Raw genomic sequence first — 24,476 nt, 5'->3', positions numbered from 1 at the left:
GAATCTGGGATAGTGTAGCCTTAATCAGGTAAAGGTTCCCCTGCACATGCGTGCAAATCATTCCCAACTCTAGGGGGCAGTGCTCATCTCTGTTTCTAAACCAAAGAGCCAGCGCTGTCCGAAGGCTTCTCCATGGTCATGTGGCCGACATGACTAAATGCCGAAGGCACACAGAGCGCTGTAACCTTCCCACTAGAGGTGGTTCCTGTTGGGAGTATACTCCTGTAGGCAATATATATCTATCTACCATGACAAATGGTCGTTGTTGCTTTAAATGGGTGGAGTGTACTTATCAGCTGTAATTAACTTTACAATAAGAGGGAGTCAGGAGAGCTCTCTCTCTCTCTCTCTGCTTGTCCTATGATTGATGACTTGATGACTGGAACGTGAACTGTGACTGTAAGCAATTGTTTGTTCTTTGAATTGTGTTTGGACTAATATCTACTATCACTGCTTGTGAAGCAACTTTAGTAATAAAGCTACTTAATTTTACTACCAGTGTCTGTGACTCTATTCATGTGTTTCTACTAGCAATGTTTTCCTCTCCAGCTGCACATTCCGCTGCACTACTCTCTGTCTCCCAACGGAGATACCCCCTAACACTGGTTATGGGCCCAGTGTACCCTGTGTATCCAGAGTGCCAGCTGCAATGTTAAGAGAGTGGAGTTGCTACACACGTTATAGTTTTGCAAATATCTAGTTAGTCGGATATACCTGGGAAGATGGCACAAGGCCAAACTCCGAATTTATCATTGATCACCTGGCACAAACTATGTATCCTGGTCTGCAAAATGTAGTTTGCTATTGCGTAGTGAAGGGCTATAGGACGTAGTACAGACCCCACCGGATATCACTGCCTGGGATGCAAACGATGATGATGATGCAAGGAAGATTGCAGAGTTCCAGAGAAGGAATGAACGGGTGTTATGCATTATTGGTCTCACACTGGCTGACCAAAAACTGAGTCATATCCGAGGTGAACAGTCTGCTGCTAAATGTTGGGACAATTTAAAGAAACTATATGTTCGTGACTCTGTGGGTGCTCATATTAATATTACAAGGAAACTCTTTAGAACACGACTTGCCAAGGGTGGTAACATGTTAGCACATTTGAACTACATGAAGCAAATGTTTCAAGAGCTACATGAGAAAGAGTTAATTTTTTCGGAGCAGCACCAAGTTTATATTATTCTCTCATCACTTGATGAAAGTTCCAATGATTTTGTAACGTCTTTTGAAGTTCTATCTCAACAGGACATTACATTGGCCTCAACTACTTCAAGACTGCTGGAAGAGTCTAGAAGAAGAGAAGATAGAAAAGAATTAAGAAAGAAGATGCCAGAGAGTAGTGATTTACCTAATTATGTATATACTGTATGTTGTTATAATTGAGGTAAGAAGGGTCACATTGCCAGGTTTTGCAAAAAAAGCCAAAACCACAGAAACCTCTACAATCTAGAAAACATGATATTAGTGTGACTATAGATAACAATGCATCATTTAACCACAATTTGTGGATTATCAACACTGGGGCATCGATGTGCATTACTAAAGACAGAATTTTTTTTGTAAAGTTGGTCACAAGTAAACAACATGTTTCTTTAGCAAATGGTTGGGGGCTAAAGGTATCAGGTGAAGGTATGTATTAAATGTCCATGTATTTCTGAAACATTGCATATGTTATATGTACCAAAAGTTACGTTTAATTTACTTTCGGTTAAAGTTTTGGTTAATCGTGGCTACATTGTAACATTTAAAGGAGATAATTGTTTTATTGAAAAAGGGAATATTAAGGTTACTGCTAAGCTACAAGATGGGTTATATGTAATGTATGATTCCAATGTTGTTAATGTTGTATGTTCGAATGTTAAACCCCACAATGAGTGTATTCATTTAATGCATAGGCGAATGGGACATATCAATTTCAAAATGTTGCAAGGAACAATGAAGTTAGTTGATGGAGTGAAGATAAAGCCATGTAGCCAGTATATAAATTGTAATGTTTGTAATGAACAGAAGAGTAGAACTACACTGGCTAATAGGTTAAATGGGTTTAAGACCAAGAAACCACTAGAAGTGGTATTTGCAGACTTAATAGGGCCAATGAAACCTAGTTTGGGGGGAGCCTGGTATGTACTAAGCATTTTAGACCATTATTCAAGATATGGTTTTTGTTTTCTGTTAAAGAACAAAACAGAAACATTTCAAAACGGTTCACTAACTGGGTTAAATTTGTAGAGAGAAAAACAAATCATAAGATTATTACAGTAGTGACTGATAATGGTACAGAATTCACAAACTCAAATTTTACAACTATGTTACAAAAGGCTGGTATACAACATAAATGTTCTGCACCTTATCGTCCACAGCATAATGCATTTGTGGAAAGAAAGGACAGACATTGCAATCTATGGTTAGAACTATGCTAGCTGATGCTGGATTGCCTGAATCATTATGGGGTGAGGCGATGATGTGTGGAAATCATATTTTAAACAATGTAATTACAGCACCCTGAGTCTTAGCCACTGAGTCACAGTGTCCCTAGCCTTAGTTGCAGTGAGTTAGTTAAAGCAGAACCTTCTTGAGTAGAATTTTCCCAAATCTCTTACCATCTGAACTGAATTGCCATTTCTGAGATAATCTTTTGTGTTCTCGGCCTTCTCACAATCTCTGCATGTCATTTTTCTGGTATCAGTTGTGTTCACGTGGACAGGTCATACAAATAACTACAAGTGGTGGCTGTAATGAATCCACAAATTTCTAGGGGAAAGTGAAAAAAATTGAGATAATGCTCAAATTCTTGACTCCAGTTTCAGATGTCATATGCCCCTGAACATCAAGGACACATCAAGCTACTTTAGGCTTCCTGTGGGTCAACCACTGAGAGAAATATGATGGTGAACTAACTGTGCCTTTGGACTGATCTAGCAAAATTCATCTTATGACTCAGAAGCAAATAAGCATATCAGAAAAAGGAAATATCAATTTAATATTTATTCTGTTTTAATTTTCAAACTTTTTAAAGATTCTTCTACCTCCAAGTTGGAAGAATACAATTTTGCACCGTTTTGGCCAACGTACTTGAGAGCTCATTGTTAAGCTGTCTCTAGCACATTGTTCTTTCTCCCCTGTTCTCCACTCACTTTCATTAGGCAGCGAATCCTTCATCTTTATTCTAGAAATCTTAATATGGATCATAAAGTACCACTGTGTTTGGGTTCCCTTAGATTGCTTAGATCAGTGATGGCTAAGCTTTTTATCCTCGCGTGCTGAAATCGCGTGTGTGCATGTGCCCACACCCACAATGAAATGCCCCGCCTCCCTGTGCATGTGCATGCGCACCGCACATCTCCCCCACCTCCACGCATACACATGCTGCCTCCACACTTCCCCTATGCATGTGTCCCCTCACGCCCCATTTTGAGCCTAGCAGGCCTCCCTGAAACCTCCTGGGACCAAAAATGGGTCGAGGTGGGCATTCCTGCACTCCCCCCGCATGTGCACGTGACCCCCTGCCCCCCACACATGCACACGTGTCTCCTGCATGCACGGCAGAGATTCAAAAATTAGATGGCTGGGGGGAGGCGCACACGTATGTGTGATGGAGCTGAACTGGGCGACAGCTTGTGTGCCGGCAGAGAGAGTACCGTGGGACACCTGTGGCACATGTGCCATAGGTTCACCATTACAGGCTTAGATGCTGATCTGGCCAATTTCACTTTCTACACCTAAAGTTAGGTGTAGAAAGGAACAATATTATCAAGACTATCACATTATAATACTACATTGCCAACATAAAATGGAGTATCTAGTTTATCTGTAAGCCTCAGCGTTTGAACTTCAGCATAATCTACTGTCATGTAGCTTCCATCAGCATTGGTTGATTTTTTTTCTTGCAGACCAGCTTGGATTGTCTTCCAGCTTTTTACCGTTTCATCTTCTCTGGCTCTATTTGTCTTATACTCCATTTCTTAAAATGCAAATACTATATACTGTAGTCTTTCTCCTGTCACTTCAAAGCAAAATCTACAGCAAGCAGCTGGCTAAGTACTGGTCACAAAATCATGCCTCACAGTTTTTCAAAGAGCATCCTCTCCATTCTAAATAATTTACATTCTTTAAACAAGCCCACTTGGTAAAGCAATGTTATGCATATTTTAAAACAGCATTATAGGAGGCACGTTTATTTCGCATTCCACTTATTTACACTCATCTTTTTCCAATGTTCCAGCTGCCAAACTGCAGTAAATTTGAATAGCCTTCCCCTACTGCTCTACCCTTTCGCTGGAAGTGCTACAACCGAGAGGATTATTCATGTCAAAGCAAAAGAACAACAACAGCAACAAAGCTGCTTTCAATGCCTCAAATATTGCTAATTAGTAATCTGTGCCAAGGCGGGCTTGCTATACAGCTGCCTGTTTTGTACATTTCCCACCTCCGCCTATTAACTACTGCACATCCAGAAGGAAGATGGGAGCTCAGCATTTTGGGGGAAGAATCAGTTTCTTCACTCCGTTCTTCACTCCACAGATCATGCCAGACTAATCTTATTGCATTCTTTGACAAGTGACAAAATTAGTAGACCAGAGGAATGCCGTCGATATAGTTTACTTGGACTTCAGTAAGGCTTTTGATAAAGTAGACCATAACCTACTACTAGATAAAGTAGAAGAATGTGGGTTGGACAGCATCACCACCAGATGGATTCGTAACTGGGTGACCAACCGCACTCAACATGTAGTCCTCAATGGAACTGCATCTACATGGAGGGAAGTATGCAGTGGAGTACCCCAAGGCTCTGTTTTAGGCCCAGTACTCTTCAACATCTTCATCAATGATTTGGATGAGGGAATAAATGGGGAACTCATCAAATTTGCAGATGACACCAAGCTGGCAGGAATAGCCAACACTCCAGAAGATAGGCTTAAGATACAGAAGGATCTTGACAAACTTGAACATTGGGCAATATCTAATAAAATGAAATTCAATGGTGAAAAGAGTAAGGTTCTACATTTAGGCAACAAAAACGGAATGCACAGGTACAGTATAGGTGGTACCGTGCTCAATAGTAGTAACTGTGAGAAGGATCTTGAAGTCCTAGTGGACAACCATTTAAATATGAGCCAGCAGTGTGCAGCAGCTGCCTTAAAAGCCAACACAGTTCTAGGCTGCATAAACAGAGGGATAGAATCAAGATCACATGAAGTGTTAATACCACTTTATAATGCCTTCGTAAGGCCGCATTTGGAATACTGTATCCAGTTTTGGTCACCATGATGTAAAAAAGATGTGGAGACTCTAGAAAGAGTGCTTAATACCACTTTATAATGCCTTGGTAAGGCCACACTTGGAATACTTCATCCAGTTTTGGTCACCACAATGTAAAAAAGATGTGGAGACTCTAGAAAGAGTGCAGAGAACAGCAACAAAGACGATTAGGGGACTGGAGACTAAAACATATGAAGAATGGTTGCAGGAACTGGGTAGGTCTAGATTAATGAAAAGAAGGACCAGGAGTGATATGATAGCAGTGTTCCAATATCTCAGGGGTTGCCACAAAGAAGAGGGAGTCAAGCTATTCTCCAAAACACCTGAGGTTAGGACAAGACACAATGGGTGGAAACTAATCAAGGAGAGAAGCAACTTAGAACTAAGGAGAAATTTCCTGACAGAACAATTAATCAGTGGATCAATCAGAAGTTGTGAATGCTCCAACACTGGAAGTTTTTAAGAAGATATTGGATAACTATTTGTCTAAAACAGTATAGGGTTTCCTGTCTAAACGGGGTTGGACTAGAAGACCTCCAAGGTCCCTTCCAATTCTGTTATTCTATTCTATTCTAAATCCAGACTAAAACACGGGGTTGGTTTTCATTGATTGGAATATATACATTTGCACTTGGAACTCTCTGTGTACTTCCCCTTTGTGTATCTGATGTATCTGGTCCAATCCTTCTCAGCCAATGAAGAAATGCCTTCCACTAATTTTGCCTCTGCTTTTGGGTAATTGAACAAATTGAACCCCAAGAGAGATGACTAACAATGTGGACACTGCAGCAAAGAAATGTCTTATTCAGGAAGGGACTCCATTATTGTATTTGCATAATATTGGAAAAATGAGAACACCCCACCAGATGAAAATATAAGCCAGAAAATATTGGACAGTGCAGAGCTGAATAGATTAACATTGAGAATAAAAAATAAAGAAGACAGAGAATACTATTTAACGTGGAATAGGTTTTATCAATGGTTAGAGATAAGAGGTAGAAATTAGATGAAGAAAGAGTATTGTTATGTTTAACTATAATATGAATGTTGTTTATAATTATATATATGACTATTTAATAGGAACATAAATAAGTGAATATAATTACAAATATGGTTAGAATTATTTTGTTATATTATTATATACTTTATTCATTAAACATGAAACTCAGCCAATTGAACATTCAAAAATGCAAATACCAGTGACTTGTGTTAATGGTTGATACGGTTTGCTGTCAGGGTCCTAGGTATCAACCAATATCTTTTTAAAATATAAGATGTTCCGAGGAGCACAGTTTTTTGTAGTTCCGCTGGTGTTATTGCAGGAAGCTGCAATTTGTTGATGTATCTTGTAAAATTCTTGGGCATGGTGCCAAGTGCCCCAATGACAATGGGTATCACTGTTACATGCTTCATCCATAGCCATGTAGTTTTGATGGCCAGGTCGTGATATTTCATTATTTTTTCTAGTTCTTTTTCTTTGACTCTGGCATCTCCAGGAACAGTGATATCAATAAACTGTACACTTCGGCCCTCTACCACCGTGATATCTGGTGTGTTGTGCTCTAAATGACAACCGTCTGTATTGGAAAGTCCCAAAAGATCTTCACCTTCTCATTTTCGATAACTTTTTCCACTTTATGTTCCCATGACTTTATGGATACGGGTAAATCATATTTTTTACATAATGACCAGTGGATTAATTTAGCAACTCGGTCATTTATAGATTTGTAATCAGTTTGTGCAATTTTGCTGCATTCACATATTAAATGTGAAACAGTTTCGTCTTTGTTATTGCAAAGTCGGCAGTTTGGGTTGTCAGTGGATTTTTGTATCTTCGCTTTCATGGCATTAGTTTGTAGTGCTTGTTCTTGAGCAGCCAGTATTAAACCTTCTGTTTCTTTCTTGATAGTTCCCATCTTAAGCCATGTCCATGTCAAGTTGTCATCACATTTTCTTTCAATGTTTTTCAAGTGATGTCCATGCAAAGCTTTGGTTTTCCATCTATTTAATTTGTCATCCAGCTGTTTTTCCTTATATTCTGCCTTTGTTTCTGTTGTTTTTATGCTGTTCTCCGTTTTCACAGCCTGCAGCAATTTTTCTGTACTTTGGTTCACATAATCATTCAAAATTCATTTTTCTTCTTCTACAGTTTGATGGATTTGCAATCGCCCCCTACCCCCTATTTTTCTTGGCAGGTACAATGTCAATGTTACTTCATGGATGTAAAGCGTGGTACATATTCAAAAGATTGTGTGTTTTCCGGTCCAGGTTTTCCAATTCAGCCAGAGTCCAGTTGATGATTCCAGCTGAGTAGAGTATCACTGGAACTGCCCATGTAGTTGGGCAGTTAATTATGTTTCCAGCATTCAGCTTTGATTTTAATATTTTGCGGACCCTCCTGATGTAGTCCTTTTGCTCTTTGACTTTTCCATTCAAGATGTTATCTGCTTCCAATATGCCTAGGTACTTGTAACCATCATCCTTTGCTAATGCTTTCACTATATTTCCATTTCCCAGTTCTATTCCTTCTGTTTTTTCCCATTTTTCCTCACCGCATGGATAATATAGCACAATTTTCAAGCCCAAAGTTCATTTTGATGTCACTGCTGAACAGTTGAACTGTGTTGAGTATTGATTTAAGTTCAGTGGGGCTTTTTGCATACATTTTTAAGTCATCCATGTATAGTAGATGGTTTATCTTGCTATGTTGGTTTGAGATTTGGTATCCCAGTTTTGTGTTTCGTAGGATTATTGTCAGTGGAATTAATGCAATGTTGAACAGTAGGGGTGAAAGTGAATCCCCTTGGAAGATTCCTTGTCTGATGTTGACTTCACCAATGTTCTCCCCATTTGTTGTTAGAACTGTTTTCCATTATTGCATATTTGCTTTCAAAAATGTACAGATATTTTTGCTGATTCCAAAGTTTTCCAGACAGATGTTAATCCAGCTGTGGGGTAATGAGTCAAATGCTTTGTTGTTGTTGTTGTTATTGCTATCAGTGTTATCTCCCCCCCCTTTCTTTCTTTTTTGTAATATGCGCGGACAATACACTGTATTCAAAATACTTATATATAAATAAAAAAAACCTTGACTTACAAAAAAGGAAGGGACCCCACTAAGTACATAATGCCAAAAACAATGTCCATCTATATCTACCCCAATTTATTTATACAGTTCATCGTAGAATCATATGGTTGCAAATCTGCACTTTGTTAAAGTGAAAAACCCTACTCAGATATTACTAAAATAATCATACAGACTAGTATAGACAAGAGGGGTAGTTTTTGTGGGTTTGATCAAAAGAAATGTCTGTACATACAGGGAGAGTGAACTATACAAAGTGCAGAAAAGTAGGTAGTATGAGCAAAATAAAATAAAATAAATAAAGGCAGGAAATAGTACACGAAGAAAATTACTCTTTTGTTCTCAAATATTTTCAGTACCCATTCAACGTTAACTTTCTTACTTCTTATTTTACTACACTCAACTCTGGTAACCAGTTTCTATTTAATTCTAATTACTTTTACATTTCTTCTTCTTACATATCCAAGTTCTGCTTTGATGTAACAAAATAGGCATGTGCATTTTCACATTCATTGATCGCAACAGACTACAAGTACCCACTATTTTTCTACCAGCATAGCCATATCTTAAAATTTCTCCATTTGCCCACTTTTAATAAGCCAGGATATAATAAATTTTGCCATTTATGCATAACTTTGCTGTCTGTGAACACAAATGTCTGCATTAATGGTTCGTCAACATTTGCTACAAACCACTTGTTCTTAGCCAACTCAGCATCCACTTGTCCATTCAAACTCATATGCAAACAATGCATTTCTAATCTCTCTATAGGCATTCCTGAGATATAAATACATTCCAAATCAAAGGGACATCACACATTCTTGTCTTTTTTCCTGCTCAGAATTTCATTTATTCTTTTATTTGGCTCACCCGCATTATGCACCGCTCTTATTGCATTTATTAACCAATATTAAATTCCATATTCTTGCAAAATATTCCATAATTCAAGCCATGTCCATACTTTGTTATGTTTAAATTAGGAACGTGCAATAAACATACAATCTTTCTCACATTTGTACATTTTTAGAGATTTGCTGAGGAACTGCATGTCCCCTACCTATCAAAAACCTGCACTGAAATGTTGGCCATCATCATCTGTGACACCCATTTAATTGGAATTCTTAAAACACCTCTCAAGCATGCTTAACAAATTACCTCCCCTGTGGTATTGCATTCACTCCTATTACCTTTTCATTCTATAATGTAACAATAATGGCATCTTTTCAATCAGGGACAGAGGTGGTCTTTCTCCAGTTATACCACCTACACCTACCACCTACATTTACACATTTTTTTCAACATTCATGAGCTCCTGTTCATCCATGATTTTCTTCCACAATAACATTTATAGCATTAATTTCCATCCACCTTTTTGACATACCACTATCATTACTCCCAGGCAGTGGTCGGCTGCAGGTGGTATGCCCTGGTACAGGCATACAGAGCCTGCCTGGACCACTGGGTACCGCTCCGGTAAGGTGATCTGGAGGGCCTTCCCACCCGCCCGAGCTCCTTACCTGTCCTTTAAAGCCTTCGGCACTTCCGCACACGCGCATGGAACGTACAGCACCTGCATGACGCTTCGCTGAGCAATTGGAGCATCGTGGAGGCTTGCAGAGGCGTCGCTGGCAGCTATAACGGATGTGCACGCAGCGCATGTGTGCGTGCATGCTGTGCGCATCCATGTGGGTGACGCCAGGCCCGTTCCAACTGTACTGTAACCACTGCTCCAGGGCTTTAAAATACTCTTCCCAATAGTGTAATTCGCCATACTCTTAATTCTTTCCACGCTGCTAAACTATGTTTAGCTCTTATTTCCAACAATATCAAAATTTAAGAAAATTAAAAAGTATGATTTCTATCATAGACAAAGTAAATAAATATGGGTAAGATTGTTCCCCCTTGCCAACTGGAAAATTATTTAATTTAAATATTGACATGCAGCAGATGTCTGGCAGTCTATTGTTGAAAATCGGAGGTAGATTCATCTTTCAATACTTTAGGTTATCTTCATTGTGCAAAGGCTTCATAATTCTGAATACTTTCATACGTTATTTATTTATTTATTTATTTTATTCGATTTATCAGTCGCGCCCTCTCCACGAAGGGACTCGGGGCGACATACAATCAAATATATAGGTGTTCCAGATACTGCCAATATGAACAAGATAAACATTAATATTCTTGGGAAATGCATCTTCTTCTGTTGGAAACACTCTTTCCCTGTGTGTTTAGCCTATTATCTCCAAGCAGGGTTTTGGTAAAGGTGAGGAGCTATAAACAAAACCTTATTTTATTTGTGAGTTGGAAATGTATTTATTTTATCAGAAAGCAATTTTAACATTTAATCGATGCTTTGTTAATTCTTTAATAAAGTGGTCTCCAGGGGGGTCCCATTATGGTGAATAATTTCCAGTTGCCAACTTGAAATTAATGCATTTTAGGACAAGGTGTTTGTTGAATTTATGCATATGATTGAACAGAAGGCTGGACTAGAAAACCTCCAACTTCCAACTCTGTTATTCTGTTCGGTTATTCTGATGGGCACATGGTTTCATTTGTACCCCATCAATTCCTGGATGAGATGAATAACTAAGATCCAGTTCAGTTCAGGCCTGGATTTCTGCCGTCCTCTATAAAAGAAACAAGATCAATGAAAGATCCCTTTCTTCAACCATATTGCCCTTCTGGAGAACCATGCTAGAATGAACATGTAAAATACTATACATATTTTTCTTCCTTGTTGCTGATTTCTGAAATGTTAAATGATTCTTTTTCAGCACTTCGGCTGTTATATATGCTGTTCCTCATGGTTCCTCACCTGTTTGACCTAAATAGTATCACTGGGAGAAAACATTCAAAGATTTTGTGTAGTTTTCCTTTTACTATTAGGGAGACTATTGGTATTTTAGACAGGTGCCCTAAAGCAATTAATGGTCACAAGAAGGTCAATGAATTTAATTTAATTCGGCAAAATAGAAGTACTTAAATTTTCTTCACTGTTTGGGAGATGCTTATGTGGGGACATATTCAAAGTAAATATTAATATTGAAAATATATTCAAAGTAAGCAGATAATGATGAGACTAGCTAGCCTCCCTCTCCCGAGTCAGCCTTGGCGGTGATTCTTACTAAGAATAATCACATAAACAAAACAAAAAAAAGGAGAGATTTTTCTGTTCTGCAATGGGCAGATATTTAACAGTTGTGTTGAGTCTGTGAAGGTTCTCCTGGAGGATTCAGGAGAGCCACATTTTTTAAAAAGTTTTTATTAAACATTTTAACCTTTAAAAACGGGGGGGGGGGACCAACAAATACAGAAAAAACAAGGCAAACATAACCATATAAACTAATTCTGTATCAGCATACATGTTTAGCTTTTGTAGTTCTCTATTCTACCTTGCCTTCTTATTGGTTTTAACATCTGTAATAGTGTAATAACAGTTGTACTAACAATTGTAACAATATTAATTGTTCATATCATCATTATATTTATATAATACATATCAACATTATGGTCAATACTTTAACTTTGATAGTAATTAGTAACTTTGGTTAATTTTTATTCAATACTAGTCTAGAAAAGACAAAAAGAGACTTCTATTTTGGCTTCTGTTTTCTAGCCACTTATAAATTCTAGTCCATATTTTATAAAAATCCGATTCTTCTTTCTTTTAACTCCATAGTCATTTTGTCCATCTCTGCACATTCAAGTACCTTTCTAATTATTGTTTCCTCTGTGGATGTACTAATTTGTTTCCAAATTGTGGAGAGCCACAATTTATTATCATGCCTGATGTTAACTATAACAAGATGGAAAGAAGACATGAAGTTGCTACTGCCGTTTCTCTCTTTTCAACGTGTTCTTTGTAATGAGATATTCTGGGACATCATCACCCTGCCCCTGCCAGACAACACTTAAATATGCAAGCCGAGACAATGTGAGCTCTCATTACATTGTGAAGAATGAAAATGTATGTAGTGCTTGCAGTTCTGTGCTTCATCTTCTTACACCACTAAATTCCATCACAAGTTCTAAAAAAAATGTCTATACAGTATAATTAGTTCTGTGCTTCATCTTCTTACACCACTAAATTCCATCACAAGTTCTAAAAAAAATGTCTATACAGTATAATTAGCATTTGTACTGCAAGCCATCAGGTAATTAGGATAGCCCTCAGTAGAGGGATACCATGAAGTGCTCGCACCACTTTATACTGCTTTGATAAGATCACATTTGGACTGTTGCATCCATATTTGGCCATCATGATACAAAAAAGATGTTGAGAATCTAGAAAGAGTGCAGAGGAGAGCAACAAACATGATTAGGGGGTTGGAGGCTAAAATATATAATGAAAGGTTACATGAACTGAGTATGTCTAGGCCAACAAACAGAGGCACTAGCGTCATGATGGCAAACCTATGGCATTTATGCCAGAGGTGGCACGCAGAGCTCTCTCTGTGGGCACAAGCACTGGCCAGCTGATCTTTGCTTGTGCCAGAGCCCTGGAAACCCAAAGACCAGCTGGCCAGTTCTGGTCTTCGAGTTTCTGGGGCTCCAGTGTGCATGAGAACAAGCTGGCCAGAGTGCATGTGCATGCCAGAAATCAGAAGATCAGGTGGTCTTTGGGTCTCTAGGGCTCCGGCATGTACGCATGTTCCGGTTTGGGCCCTCAGTGCCAAAAAGGTTTGCCATCACTGGAGTAGGGGGATGACTATCAAGTTTTTTAATTTTTATAAATTTGTACAGGGGTCTATTTAATCTGATCTTAATTATATTTATTATCGATTGTATGGTTTTAATTTGGTACCTGTACACCGCCCGGAGTCCCTTCGGGGAGAGGGGGCGGTCTAGAAGTCTAAAACAAAACAAAACATGATAGTAGTCTTTCAATATTTGAAGGGCTATCAGAGAAGAGGGAATCAATCTATTCTCCAAAGCCCCTGAAGGTTGGACAAAATATAATGGATGGAAACTGAACAAAGAGAAAAGAAACCTAGAATTAAGGAAAAACGTCCTAGTAGTGAGAACAATTAACCAGTGGAAGAGCTTGCCTTCAGAAGTTGTGGGTGCTCCATCACTGGAGACTTTTAAGAAGAGACAGGACAGCCATTTTTCTGGAATTGTATAGGGTCTCCTGCTTGAATGGGGGATTGAATTAGAAGACTACAAGGTCCCTTCCAACTCTGTTATATTGTATTTTGAGTGTGGAAACATATGGTTTTAAAAACAAATACAACAATTAGAAGAGAGGATTTACTGTTTCTGATATAAAGTCAAGCAATAGGGATCACATTTTACCCGAAGAAGGCTGATGAAGGATTCTTATAGAAAAAAAAAAAGTAGAGCAAAGATTCAAGTTTAATCAAAATGGGGTGTCAAGTAGTAAATTTATTAATGGAGCATTAATAATGTAATAATTGCTACTTTTAAAAATACTACATGTAGCTCAATTTCACAGTCTCACTCTCACATACAAGTTCACCTACTTGCTCACTCATTAGCTTGATTGAATGGCCAAATAATCTATCTACATTAGGCAGGGAGATACAACAATGGAATGCTAAACTATAGAGAACCAAGAAGTCTGAATTCTAAGAAGCAAGAGAGCCTGGAAAGTATCCTTTTCTCTGATTAATGGACCTAGCATTCAGGAAAACAAAGCCATTAAAATGATTTGCTCAAGTTGTCTTAAAGCCATACCAAACATTCTGGGACAACCACAATCAGATCTCCTGCTTATCAGGAATGCTAGCAAGAAGGTGGAGCAATTAAGGTTGGGGCCTCATCATTTTTCTTTCATGGATCACATATGGATCAGGTCTGCAGAAAAAGACAATTCCAATGGTAAAAACGGGAAAAGGGGGAAAGTTTAAATGCACCTTAATCTTACTACAGTAATGGTGCTGCAGATTTTTCTACATGATTTATAAACCCAAAATACCAGGAGCAACATATAAAACCACTGTCATAGAGATATCTCCAAAGTGACATTTGATTTGGCTATGAGTCATCAATTTTACCTTCCAGTGTTGGTAAACTTTACATATAGTCATATATGATTTAGATTTAAGATGCACTAACATACATTAATAATTTAAAAATAGTTTTAACTTAAATTCACAGGATTTTATAATCCTAGAAAATGATTCATTGATTTGACTTATTTCTCACTTCTCTATACAATCAAATAATTGAGGTTGTTTTAGATTTTTTGATTGATTTAAATAGGTTCTTCTCCTGTCCTCCTGGACCCTTTTCTATGTAATAAGAAACTCATATTTCAAAACTTTATATAAATGCAACTTGCATATCAAAAGCATAAAAAAATAACAGACTTCAGTTTAAAAAATGGAAATGTAGCGAAGGAGAAATCTATAAAATTTAATTTTGTCCTAATTTCCTTTTAAATAATCCCATTTTTTAAAAAAAAACCTCACATGATAACTCACATTTATTTTTGTACATACTTTTCTTATATGTATCTTCTGTGACAGCGATTTTCTACATTTTTTTCCAGATTTGTGAAAAAGTAGTCATGAGGAAGTAAAGGATCCATGGATAACTATCACCAATATCTCTTGAAGTAAAACCTTTCCACAAAATGCCATCAGATTGAAAATGAATCAGAAACAAATAAAACCCAAAATTTCACTCAGCAGCTTTCAGTGAACCAACATGAATTGAAATGCATTTGCCCAATTGAATATTCCCTTCTACAAAATGTGCAATATAATTCTTGGGTCAAAATCAACAAAGTATTATAAAAATGGCCTATTTTAACATGAAATTAAAACCTGTTTCAAGCTAAAATGATTATCAAGGCATATTTTCCTGTAATGTGCTGTGTTAAAACAAATGCATAGAAAAATGGCGAACTCGGATTTTTAAATGAAAGGTTAGCTAGGCTTAAAAATGCGTGTTTGAGAAAAATGGCACTGAATGAGCTGTCTATCCCTATGATGAAATAACACAACATAAATATCACCTTGCCTCTCATTCCTTCCAAGCCAGGAATTCAAATTGAGACTCTAAATCTGAGAAACGGTTGGATAATTATTTTCAGAGCACTTTGAAGTGCGCCTGCCTGCCCACCCCTCCGCTATACTAATCTATATTTCCTTTTCCGAAACCCAGCTGATCGGCATGGCAGAGTGGATTTCTGTGCCTCAGCTGTTTTCCTTGCCAGCAGTAACGCTGAAGGGAGTTTTCGGTGAACTGTGCACGCACTCAAAGCGCGCGCTCAGCGAACTGGTTGTTAAACTTGTAGGATCCGACCCCTGATGCCAATGATTATATAAGTCAAAACCGCACTGTTGCATTCAATAGAAAATTGTCAGTACCCTTAAAAATAACTTGAAAGATTTCTGAAAAATCTTTCTGAAAGATTTTTCAGAAAATAAAAACATTTTTACAGCAAGAACCCTAATGAACAATAGGATCCACAAAATATATCAAACAAATGCTTGTAATTACAGAATTTTGACTGAGTGGGAAAAAATAGATCACAGACAGTTTGGCAAAATGAAAATAAGGAACAGGAAGGTTCCATGTGATAATATTTTGTGGCAAGACTACTTAGTATAAAAATGATCAAGATTTTTATAGGAATACGACTCTACTACTTGCTCTACTTAAGACCGTGGATATGGACAGAACAAAAAGTTCTCTGATCTGATCAAAAGAGGAGGTGGAGTTGCACTATATATAAGAAATAACTACACCTCTACAGAAATAGAGCACAATGATAACTATCTTGAATGCATCTGGGTCAATATTAAAGTTTGGGGGGAAGTGACATTGCCATAGGTCTATACTACAGGCTACCCAAACAAGCAGAGGAAGTAGATGAACTTTTTGCTAGTCAGATAACTAAGGTATGTAGGAAGCACACCACAATAGGGATGGGGGATTTTAACCACCCTGATATCAACTAGGAAACAAACTCTGCACCAAGTGGAAGATCCAACAGGTTCCTAACAAACCTAGCAGACAATTTTGTTTCCCAAAAAGTAGAGAAAGGAACCAGGGGATCAGCCATATTGGACTTAATTCTCACTAACAGAGAGGAAATGATAGAAGGTGTTGAAACCATGGGAACCCTGGGGGCAAGTGACCATGCAATATTGGAATTCAACATTATGCAAACACAAGTAGTAGAACAAAGTCAAACTAGAGTCTTGGACTTTAAGAGAGCTAATTTCAATAAACTTAGAGAGAGCTTGGGAAGAATTCCATGGATGAGAATCCTCAAGGGGAAAACAACTGAAGAAGCTTGGGAAATTTTGAAAAAATGAGATTACAAAAGCTCAGTCTCACACAATACCAAATGAAGAAGAAAAATAACAGCTCCCAAAAGAAACCAGCATGTCTGCATAAAGAACTCTCTGACAAAATGAAAGACAAAAAAGTTAAGTATAAAAAGTGGAAAGAGGGGGACATAGCTGAGGCAGAATATTAGCAAATAGCCAGAGCCTGTAAAGATGAAGTAAGGAAAGCTGAGGCTCACAATGAAAAAAAGCTTGCCACAAAAGTAAAAAATAACAAAAAAAAAGCTTCTTCCAACATGTTAAAAATAAGAAAAAAGTTAATGAAACAATTGGTCCATTGCTGGGAGAAAGTGGCAAGGTGACAAGCAACAGGGAGAAAGCAGAACTATTTAACTCATTTTTTGCATCTGTCTTTACACAAAGGGATAAAACAGTCCAACCTATCAAAAACAGCACCATAAAAATCAGATTAGGAACACAAGTTGAAATAGGGGAGAAAATCGTAAGTGAGCACCTGTCTACCCTAGACGAGTTCAAATCACCAGGACTGGATGGATTACACCCCAGGGTTCTGAAGGAACTGGCAGACGAGATCTCAGAACCACTGAACTATATCTTTCAGAGATCCTGGAGTACCGGGGAACTGACAGAGGACTGGAAAAGAGCTGATGTGGTTCCCATCGTTAAAAAAAGAAAAAAAATAAATCCAGGAAACTATAGACCTATCAGCCGGACCTCAATACCAGGAAAGATTCTGGAAAAGATAATCAAGCAACGAATTAGTGAACACCTAGAAGTAAACAAAGTAATAGCTGAAAGCCAACATGTGTTGGTCAAAAACAGATCATGCCAGCCTAATCTTATTGCATTCTTTGACAAAATGACAAAATTAGTGGACCAGAGGAATGCCGTCAATATAGTTTACTTGAACTTCAGTAAGGCATTTGATAAGGTAGGCCATAACCTACTACTAGATAAAGTAGAAGAATGTGGGTTAGACAGCATCACCACCAGATGGATTCGTAACTGGCTAACCAACCGCACTCAATGTTTAGTCCTCAATGGAACTGCATGTAGTGAAATACCCCAAGACTCTCTTTTAGGCCCTGTACTCTTCAACATCTTCATCAAGATTTGGATGAGGGAATAAATGGAGAACTCAACAAATTTGCAGATGACACCAAGGTGGCAGGAACAGCCAATACTCCAGAAGATAGGCTTAAGATACAAAAGTATCTTTACAAACTTGAACATTGGGCACTGTCTAATAAAATGAAATTCAATGGTGAAAATAGTAAGGTTCTACATTTAGGCAAGAAAAACGAAATGCACAAGTACAGTATAGGTGGTACCTTGCTTAATAGTAGTAACTGTGAGAGGAATCTTGGAGTCCTAGTGGACAACCATTTAAATATGAGCCAGCAGTGTGCAGCAGCTGCCAAAAAGGCAAATACAGTCCTAGGCTACATAAACAGAGGGATAGAATCAAGACCATGTGATGTGTTAACACCACTTTATAATGCCTTGGTAAGGCCACACTTGGAATACTGCATTCAGTTTTGGTTGCCACGATGTAGAAAAGATGTGAAGACTCTAGAAAGAGTGCAAAGAAGAACAACAAAGAGGATTAGAGGACCGGAGACTAAAACATATGGAGAAAGGTTGCAGGAACTGGGTATGTTTAGTTTAATGAAAAGAAGGACTAGGGGAGACATGATAGCAGTGTTTCAATATCTCAGGGGTTGCCACAAAGAAGAGGGAGTCAAAGCATTCTCCAAGGCACCTGAGGGTAGAACAAGAAGCAATGGGTGGAAACTAATCAAGGAGAGAAGCAGCCTAGAACTAAGGGGAAATTTCCTGACAATTAAACAATTAATCAGTGGAACAGCTTGCCTCTAGAAGTTGTGAATGCCCCAACACTGGAAGTCTTTAAGAAGATGTTGGATAGCCATTTGTCTGAAATGGTATAGGGTTTCCTGCCTAGGCAGGGGGTTGGACTAGAAGATCTCCAAGGTCCCTTCCAACTCTGCTATTGTACTGTACTGTACTGTACTGTACTGTATTGTATTGTATGTATGAGAAACATTATCGCTCAGTTAGTTAGATTCCAATTATAATCAATCATTCCTTGAGGAAAAGAAAAGATGGGGATTCCACCAAGCAAAATGGTAAATGAGTCCATACCTCAGGGATGCGGACACTGTATGGTTGATTGTGAAATCTTGGTGTGTTGTCATTGACATCTCCAACTTGAATATTCACAGACCCCTTTATCACCTATAATCAAAAGGATTTGGAGAAAACTTACTGTAATTGCAATAATTTCTTCAATTGCAGGGGTAACAATATTGGAAAATTTTGAAAAAGTTAATAAGCATTATTACTGTAGGAAAATTATCTCTGTGTGAAAAGGAAAACTGGTTTCTAGGAAGTGTAACCTTATTTTGAGCTCCTTTCAGTTATGAAGGAGAGCCTTAATTAACTGTTCAAAGAATTTTTGAGTTGTGAATGCTGGATCCACAATTTCAGGTTTCGGACTGCAATGGTGATTGTTGTTCCATATTAACCCACTTAATGTACTTTTCTGGCTAAAACTAAAATGTGTCATTCCTATGTATCATTCATTATTTCTTCAATATGATGAGTTGGGTTAACCCACTTTAAACACATTAGAAGTTCAATTTTTAAAATGTAACAATTGAAATAAATCACAGAATCCATATATCTAGTGTAGTATTTATTATTAAAGGGTTGGGCCAGATATCTTCCGCCAAGTTGATATCATGTGATATTAAAGATCTTCTCTTTATAGCAGAGAGATTGTACACAACCATAAGTATTTTATTCACAACTGAAACATGTATGCTGCAAGAGAACTTCATCTTTGTGTTTTCAACATTTATGCATAGCTTGATTTTTGGTACAGTGGGACCTCGGGTCCCGATTGGCTCAGAACACGAACAACTTGGGTGCCGACTGAAAAATCTGCTAAATGTTTCACTCACGTCTCAAACACATCCTCGAGTGCCAAATAAACATAGTTGCAGTGATTTTCCCTGCTGTACCATTTTTTTTGTGTGTGCGTGCATGCACAGTCAGTCTTGCTTCTGGTCACGACCAAATTGGGTGCTGACTGAAGTCCTGGAATAAATTACAGTTGGCACCCAAGGTCCCACTATACATGGTAAATATGATATTCTGACATTTACTTTATATATTATTATATTAGAATAACTGCCACACTGTAAACTGCAGCATACTGTATTTTCAGGGTGGCTAGAAAAAGCAAAAAACATGTTTTACTTTTAGAACGGATTGTTTTGAAGTTATTCTTACGTATTTGTAGGGAACTGTGGACCTATATGGACTTATTTATATAGAAGGCCAGGCAAAAAACAACAGAATCCAAAAATACTGCTATAAAGTCAGAACTTTCTCCATAATTGAACATTTTTCTAATTTAAAAAAAATCACATTTCCCTGTTGCCCAGGCAGAAAAATGGCTATTTAAAATGTGGATATCCCCAAGCTGGATCTATATTCCAAAAATATAAGGGATGTTTTTCAAAGCATTTCCAGGCTTATTCTCAAATGACTTTGAAGCTGTCCATATCTGTAAATCACACCAGGTTTACACTTAACTGACCTAAGCATCAATATTTCTTGAGTACAGCATGAGCGCAGGGCTGTCTTACTGCATGGGCCTGATGGGCACTTGCCCATGGCCAGTGGTGAGATTCAAATTTTTTTACTACTGGTTCTGTGGGCGTGGCTTGGTGTGTGTGGCATGGCTTGGTGGGGATAGCTTGGCGGGCATGGCAGGGTAAGCATACTGTAAAATCTTCATCCCCCCCCCCACTCCAGGGGAAGGATACTGCAAAATCCCCATTTCCTCCCGATCAGCTGGGACTCGGGAGGCAGAGAATAGATAGGGGCAGGGCCAGTCAGAGGTGGTATTTACCGGTTCTCCGAACTACTCAAAATTTCCACTACTGGTTCTCCAGAATTTAGAACCTGCTGAATACCACCATGGGCATAGGGGCCCCATACTAATCTGTGTATGTTAACCCTTCAATGCACACCATGTATCATATAAATACAGCAACTGTATGGCTTACTGGGTATTATTGTGTTTTTTAAGTCTCGTGTATTGTTGAAATGTTTATCATGTTGATTAATTGTTGCTGCGCAGCATGTTTTTAATGTTTCAACGCCGATTTTGTTGGAAGTATCGATAAAATAAATATATGTTTAATTTTATCGACCATTTACATTTTTATTCCTGGGAGTTGTTGTCATAGGGGCCCCAGTACACTGCTTTACCCGGGGGAGCATAATGCTGTGAAGACGGCCCCATGTGAGAATCTATATAACACAACAGGTTGTCCTATGGTCTGCCATGCTTCTACTTTACAAATAGGAGAAAAAGACAGAGACCAGAACTGCCTTGTTCCCTGAAGTTTACAGTTCTTAATGTGAATGGAGAGAGAAACAGGTGGTGGGACTTCCACCCCATTTCATAAACTGCTGTACAGAAAGAGCAAATGCCTGAGATATGCACCTGCTTCTCTTACGACAATCACACTGCCGTATCCCTAGGAGGATTCCTTCAGAAAGAGTGTGGGACCGTGACAGCTTTCCTCTCCTCCCCATAGAGTGTGACCTCTCCATATCAGCTCTACTCTGGTCTCCATTTAAATCATGGAACAAATGTTACACTTACCCCTTGGCTGTCACTGACAGAAAATTCAACTGTGAATTCTGACTTCGTCTGAAATGAAAAGAAAAATGATATAATTAGAGATGCCACAGTGGTAATCTGTTGATAGAAGGCTTTGGATTTGAGCCGAATATAATTACATACTTTTGCGGCTGGGAAGAAGAGGCAGTGTCTCGGCAATAACTGAAAATCTCACTGCAAGATTGCAATAGTAGGATAATTTTACCTGGATATCAAAGGGGTTGGAATAAATTAATTAATGTAGGGAAGTGCTAAAGGTCCCTACTTTTTCACTAAAGATTAGACGTGTAGGGTGTGAAAAGCAAAATAAGTATGAACAAGAAGTTATTCAGCTTTTTAAAAATAACGCTGTTCTTTTTCACCGGGTTGTAGTTAGATCTAAGGAGCTCTTTTACACAATGCAAAACAATTTGAATATTATTGGGTAACATAATTGTAAAAAATCACAGTGCCCATTTAAACCATGCTACACTGAAATGATAAAAGGAATCTAATCTTCTAACATCTCTGCAGTTTGACCTTTTTCAAATGGTTGAATTCAAACACAACGATAAAATTGTAATAAGAAGAATGAGTCAGTCATTCCCATATGTACATCTTCTGTCTTTTCCTTCTCCCATTTCTGGGTCCATTGCTTGGAGCTTATTATCATGGCTCAATTCAGACACAATGCCTTCCCCCCTTGACCTAAACCATGGTTTGCTATAGCTAGCTTCTTCTTTTTTTGAATTGGTCAGTGTAATCTGGTTCACATATCACTCTAAACCAAATCAAATAAAACGTATTATAACTTTGTGTCCTGTATGAAACCAGACAGTAGGTTACTGGTTACTAGCCAACTAATAGCTGAAATGAAAATAATGTATTACTTTGAAGTCTGGAATTATTGGAGTTAGGTCAGAGGTTGGCAGTTTGTGGCACTGGAGCTGCAAGTGGCTCTTTCATCCCTCTGCTGGGTCTCCCTGTTGCTCAAAATATGTGTCACAACCGCCAATGTGCAACACCCACTGGCATGCGATTTATTGAGCTTTTTCGACCCCCAGTAGGTTTTGTGGCTCCCAGTCTTTTCTTTTCTGTGGGAAACGGATCCAAATGGCTCTTTGAGTGTTTAAAGTTGCCGACCCCTGGGTTAGGTGATAAACTGCTAGATACTGAAGTCACAATTTTCAGTCCCGTGGTCATCTATGACAGCAAGGTAGGGAAGTAATAAAATGTGCATTATGGTATGATGAAACTGACTCTCCACCACTTATATGGAAGGACACTATGATGTCACTACTCATGTTTTCTCACGTGTTATCACTGGAGTTAGGTATGGACATCTATGTTCCCTTTTTCCTTTTAACTATTTATTCTGGAGGAATAGTGTTCCAAGAACACTTTATTGCAATACCAGCTTTCCTCCCATGAACACTAATGAAAACTAAGATCTCATATGGGATATAGCTCCTGACTCAACACACAAAATCAGTTTGTGAAAGTCAAGTGCCAAGCTCAAAGGAGATACTGTCCATTTGTTCAAAATGGACATATAGTTTCTCCCACTCCCTCCCCTTCTCTAGTTGAAAAGGTCTTGTTTCACCTGCTATAACTGCCAACAAACAAAAGAAAATCTAAGGAGATAATATTGTGGAACATGAAGATGATAGACTAGAGTAGAAATGGAGTCAACCTAGATTCCAAATAATATTTATTATATATGGTCATTCTGTTCTAAACTAGGCTTCCCCAAAAAGCACGAGGCAGAGTCCTGGTCCTGACAAAACCCCTTTTATTAAATGAATGTGAATTCTTCTCATTCACATTCAGCAAAGGCCTGGCAAACAGTCTTTCAAAGGAATATTTATGACCACAGACCTTATCTATTGTGGAAAGCTGCCATGTAAATATTTTCCAAATGAAGTGCTGTGCAAGGAAAGATCGGGCACAGAGTCTTTGAGATTCACAGACAGATCTTCACACTCCTGAAACTAATCTAATGACCGAACAAATGAATTGTTTCCTGCAAAAGCCCTCTCCCCTTTTGCTCCTCTTTTATTTCCTGTGGGAGGGGCCAATCTCCTTCCACCTTACTCCCAAGTCTACTTTGATTTCTTCTTTCCCCTTCTTCTCCTTTCTTTCTTTATTTGTAGGTTACAAATATATTTGATGTTGTTATTAACATATAAGGCCTATGAGCAAATTTAAAATTGTAATGATTTTAAAATTCAATAGAAATGCAGAGGGAGGGGGGGGGATTTTCTTGTAGAAAACTTGAAGTTGTTTGAGTTTTGCTTTCTAATAAGACATTTTTCTACTTCTCAGCCCAGCCTGTAATCCTGGGGTATCCTTGATGGTCTCCCATCCAAATACTAATTCAATTTAACTTTTCAAAGTCATCTAAGGTCAGCTGGATGCTGAATGCAGTGCAAAGAAGGGCTCAAGTCCTGATACATATTACAATGTAATGCAAATCATTCTGTGTTACCTCTCTGTCTAATGGTTGTCTGAGCCAAATGACACCGGTCATGCTTTCCACTGCAAAGAATCTGCTGGCTTCCTCCCCTACTACTCCAAATACAAGGGGATCATTGTCTAGGTCACGGGCAAGCAGCTGTGTTACTGATGAACCTATAAAAGGCATCAAAGAAAGAAAAATCATGAATTAGTCAGCAGTGTCGTGAAAAGAACTGTGTTCAAACACCAGCATCTTTGCGCTTGATAAAACGAGTCACACGCATTGTAGTAGTTAGCAAATTCATTCTGAAGTAGACTGTGAGAATTTTAAAAAGTTAGTTGCCCGAAACAAACATCTGTTCTTATCAGGCATTCATCTCTGACAGCTGCAAAAAAGACATATAGAATAAAATGACATATACACTGTGGAGTTTATATACATTATCCAACTTCTAGGTATCTTCAAAATTGTATATTATGGGGTTTGAGAAGGCAAGGAAGTTTCCTGCAATACAAGTAAAGGAAGTGCAGTATATCTGCACATTCAAATTTAAGGAGACTAAACTTGGAACTAACATGAACATCTGCTCTGTGTGAAGTCCCCCCCACCTTTCTTCTGAAAATCTACTGACAGCAGGCATCCATCGTAAGAATAATGTTAATATTACATAAACAA

At 38.2% G+C, this 24,476-nt stretch overlaps 1 protein-coding gene across 1 annotated transcript in view; it reads right to left on the bottom strand.

The window, feature by feature from the left end:
- Positions 1 to 24,476, bottom strand: part of CDH23 (cadherin related 23) — a 677,284-nt gene that overhangs the window by 520,868 nt on the left and 131,940 nt on the right. The window contains exons 4-6 of the mRNA XM_081954507.1: positions 23,832 to 23,974; positions 21,347 to 21,394; positions 18,808 to 18,900 (exon numbers count right to left, since the gene is read on the bottom strand). Coding sequence (XP_081810633.1) covers positions 18,808 to 18,900; positions 21,347 to 21,394; positions 23,832 to 23,974 — 284 coding nt within the window. The remainder of the gene's footprint in view (positions 1 to 18,807; positions 18,901 to 21,346; positions 21,395 to 23,831; positions 23,975 to 24,476) is intronic.

This window comes from Natrix helvetica (assembly GCF_964273705.1).
Source record: "Natrix helvetica genome assembly, chromosome: 5".
NCBI lineage: Eukaryota > Metazoa > Chordata > Lepidosauria > Squamata > Natricidae > Natrix > Natrix helvetica.
This window is presented reverse-complemented; position numbering and strand designations above follow the sequence as displayed.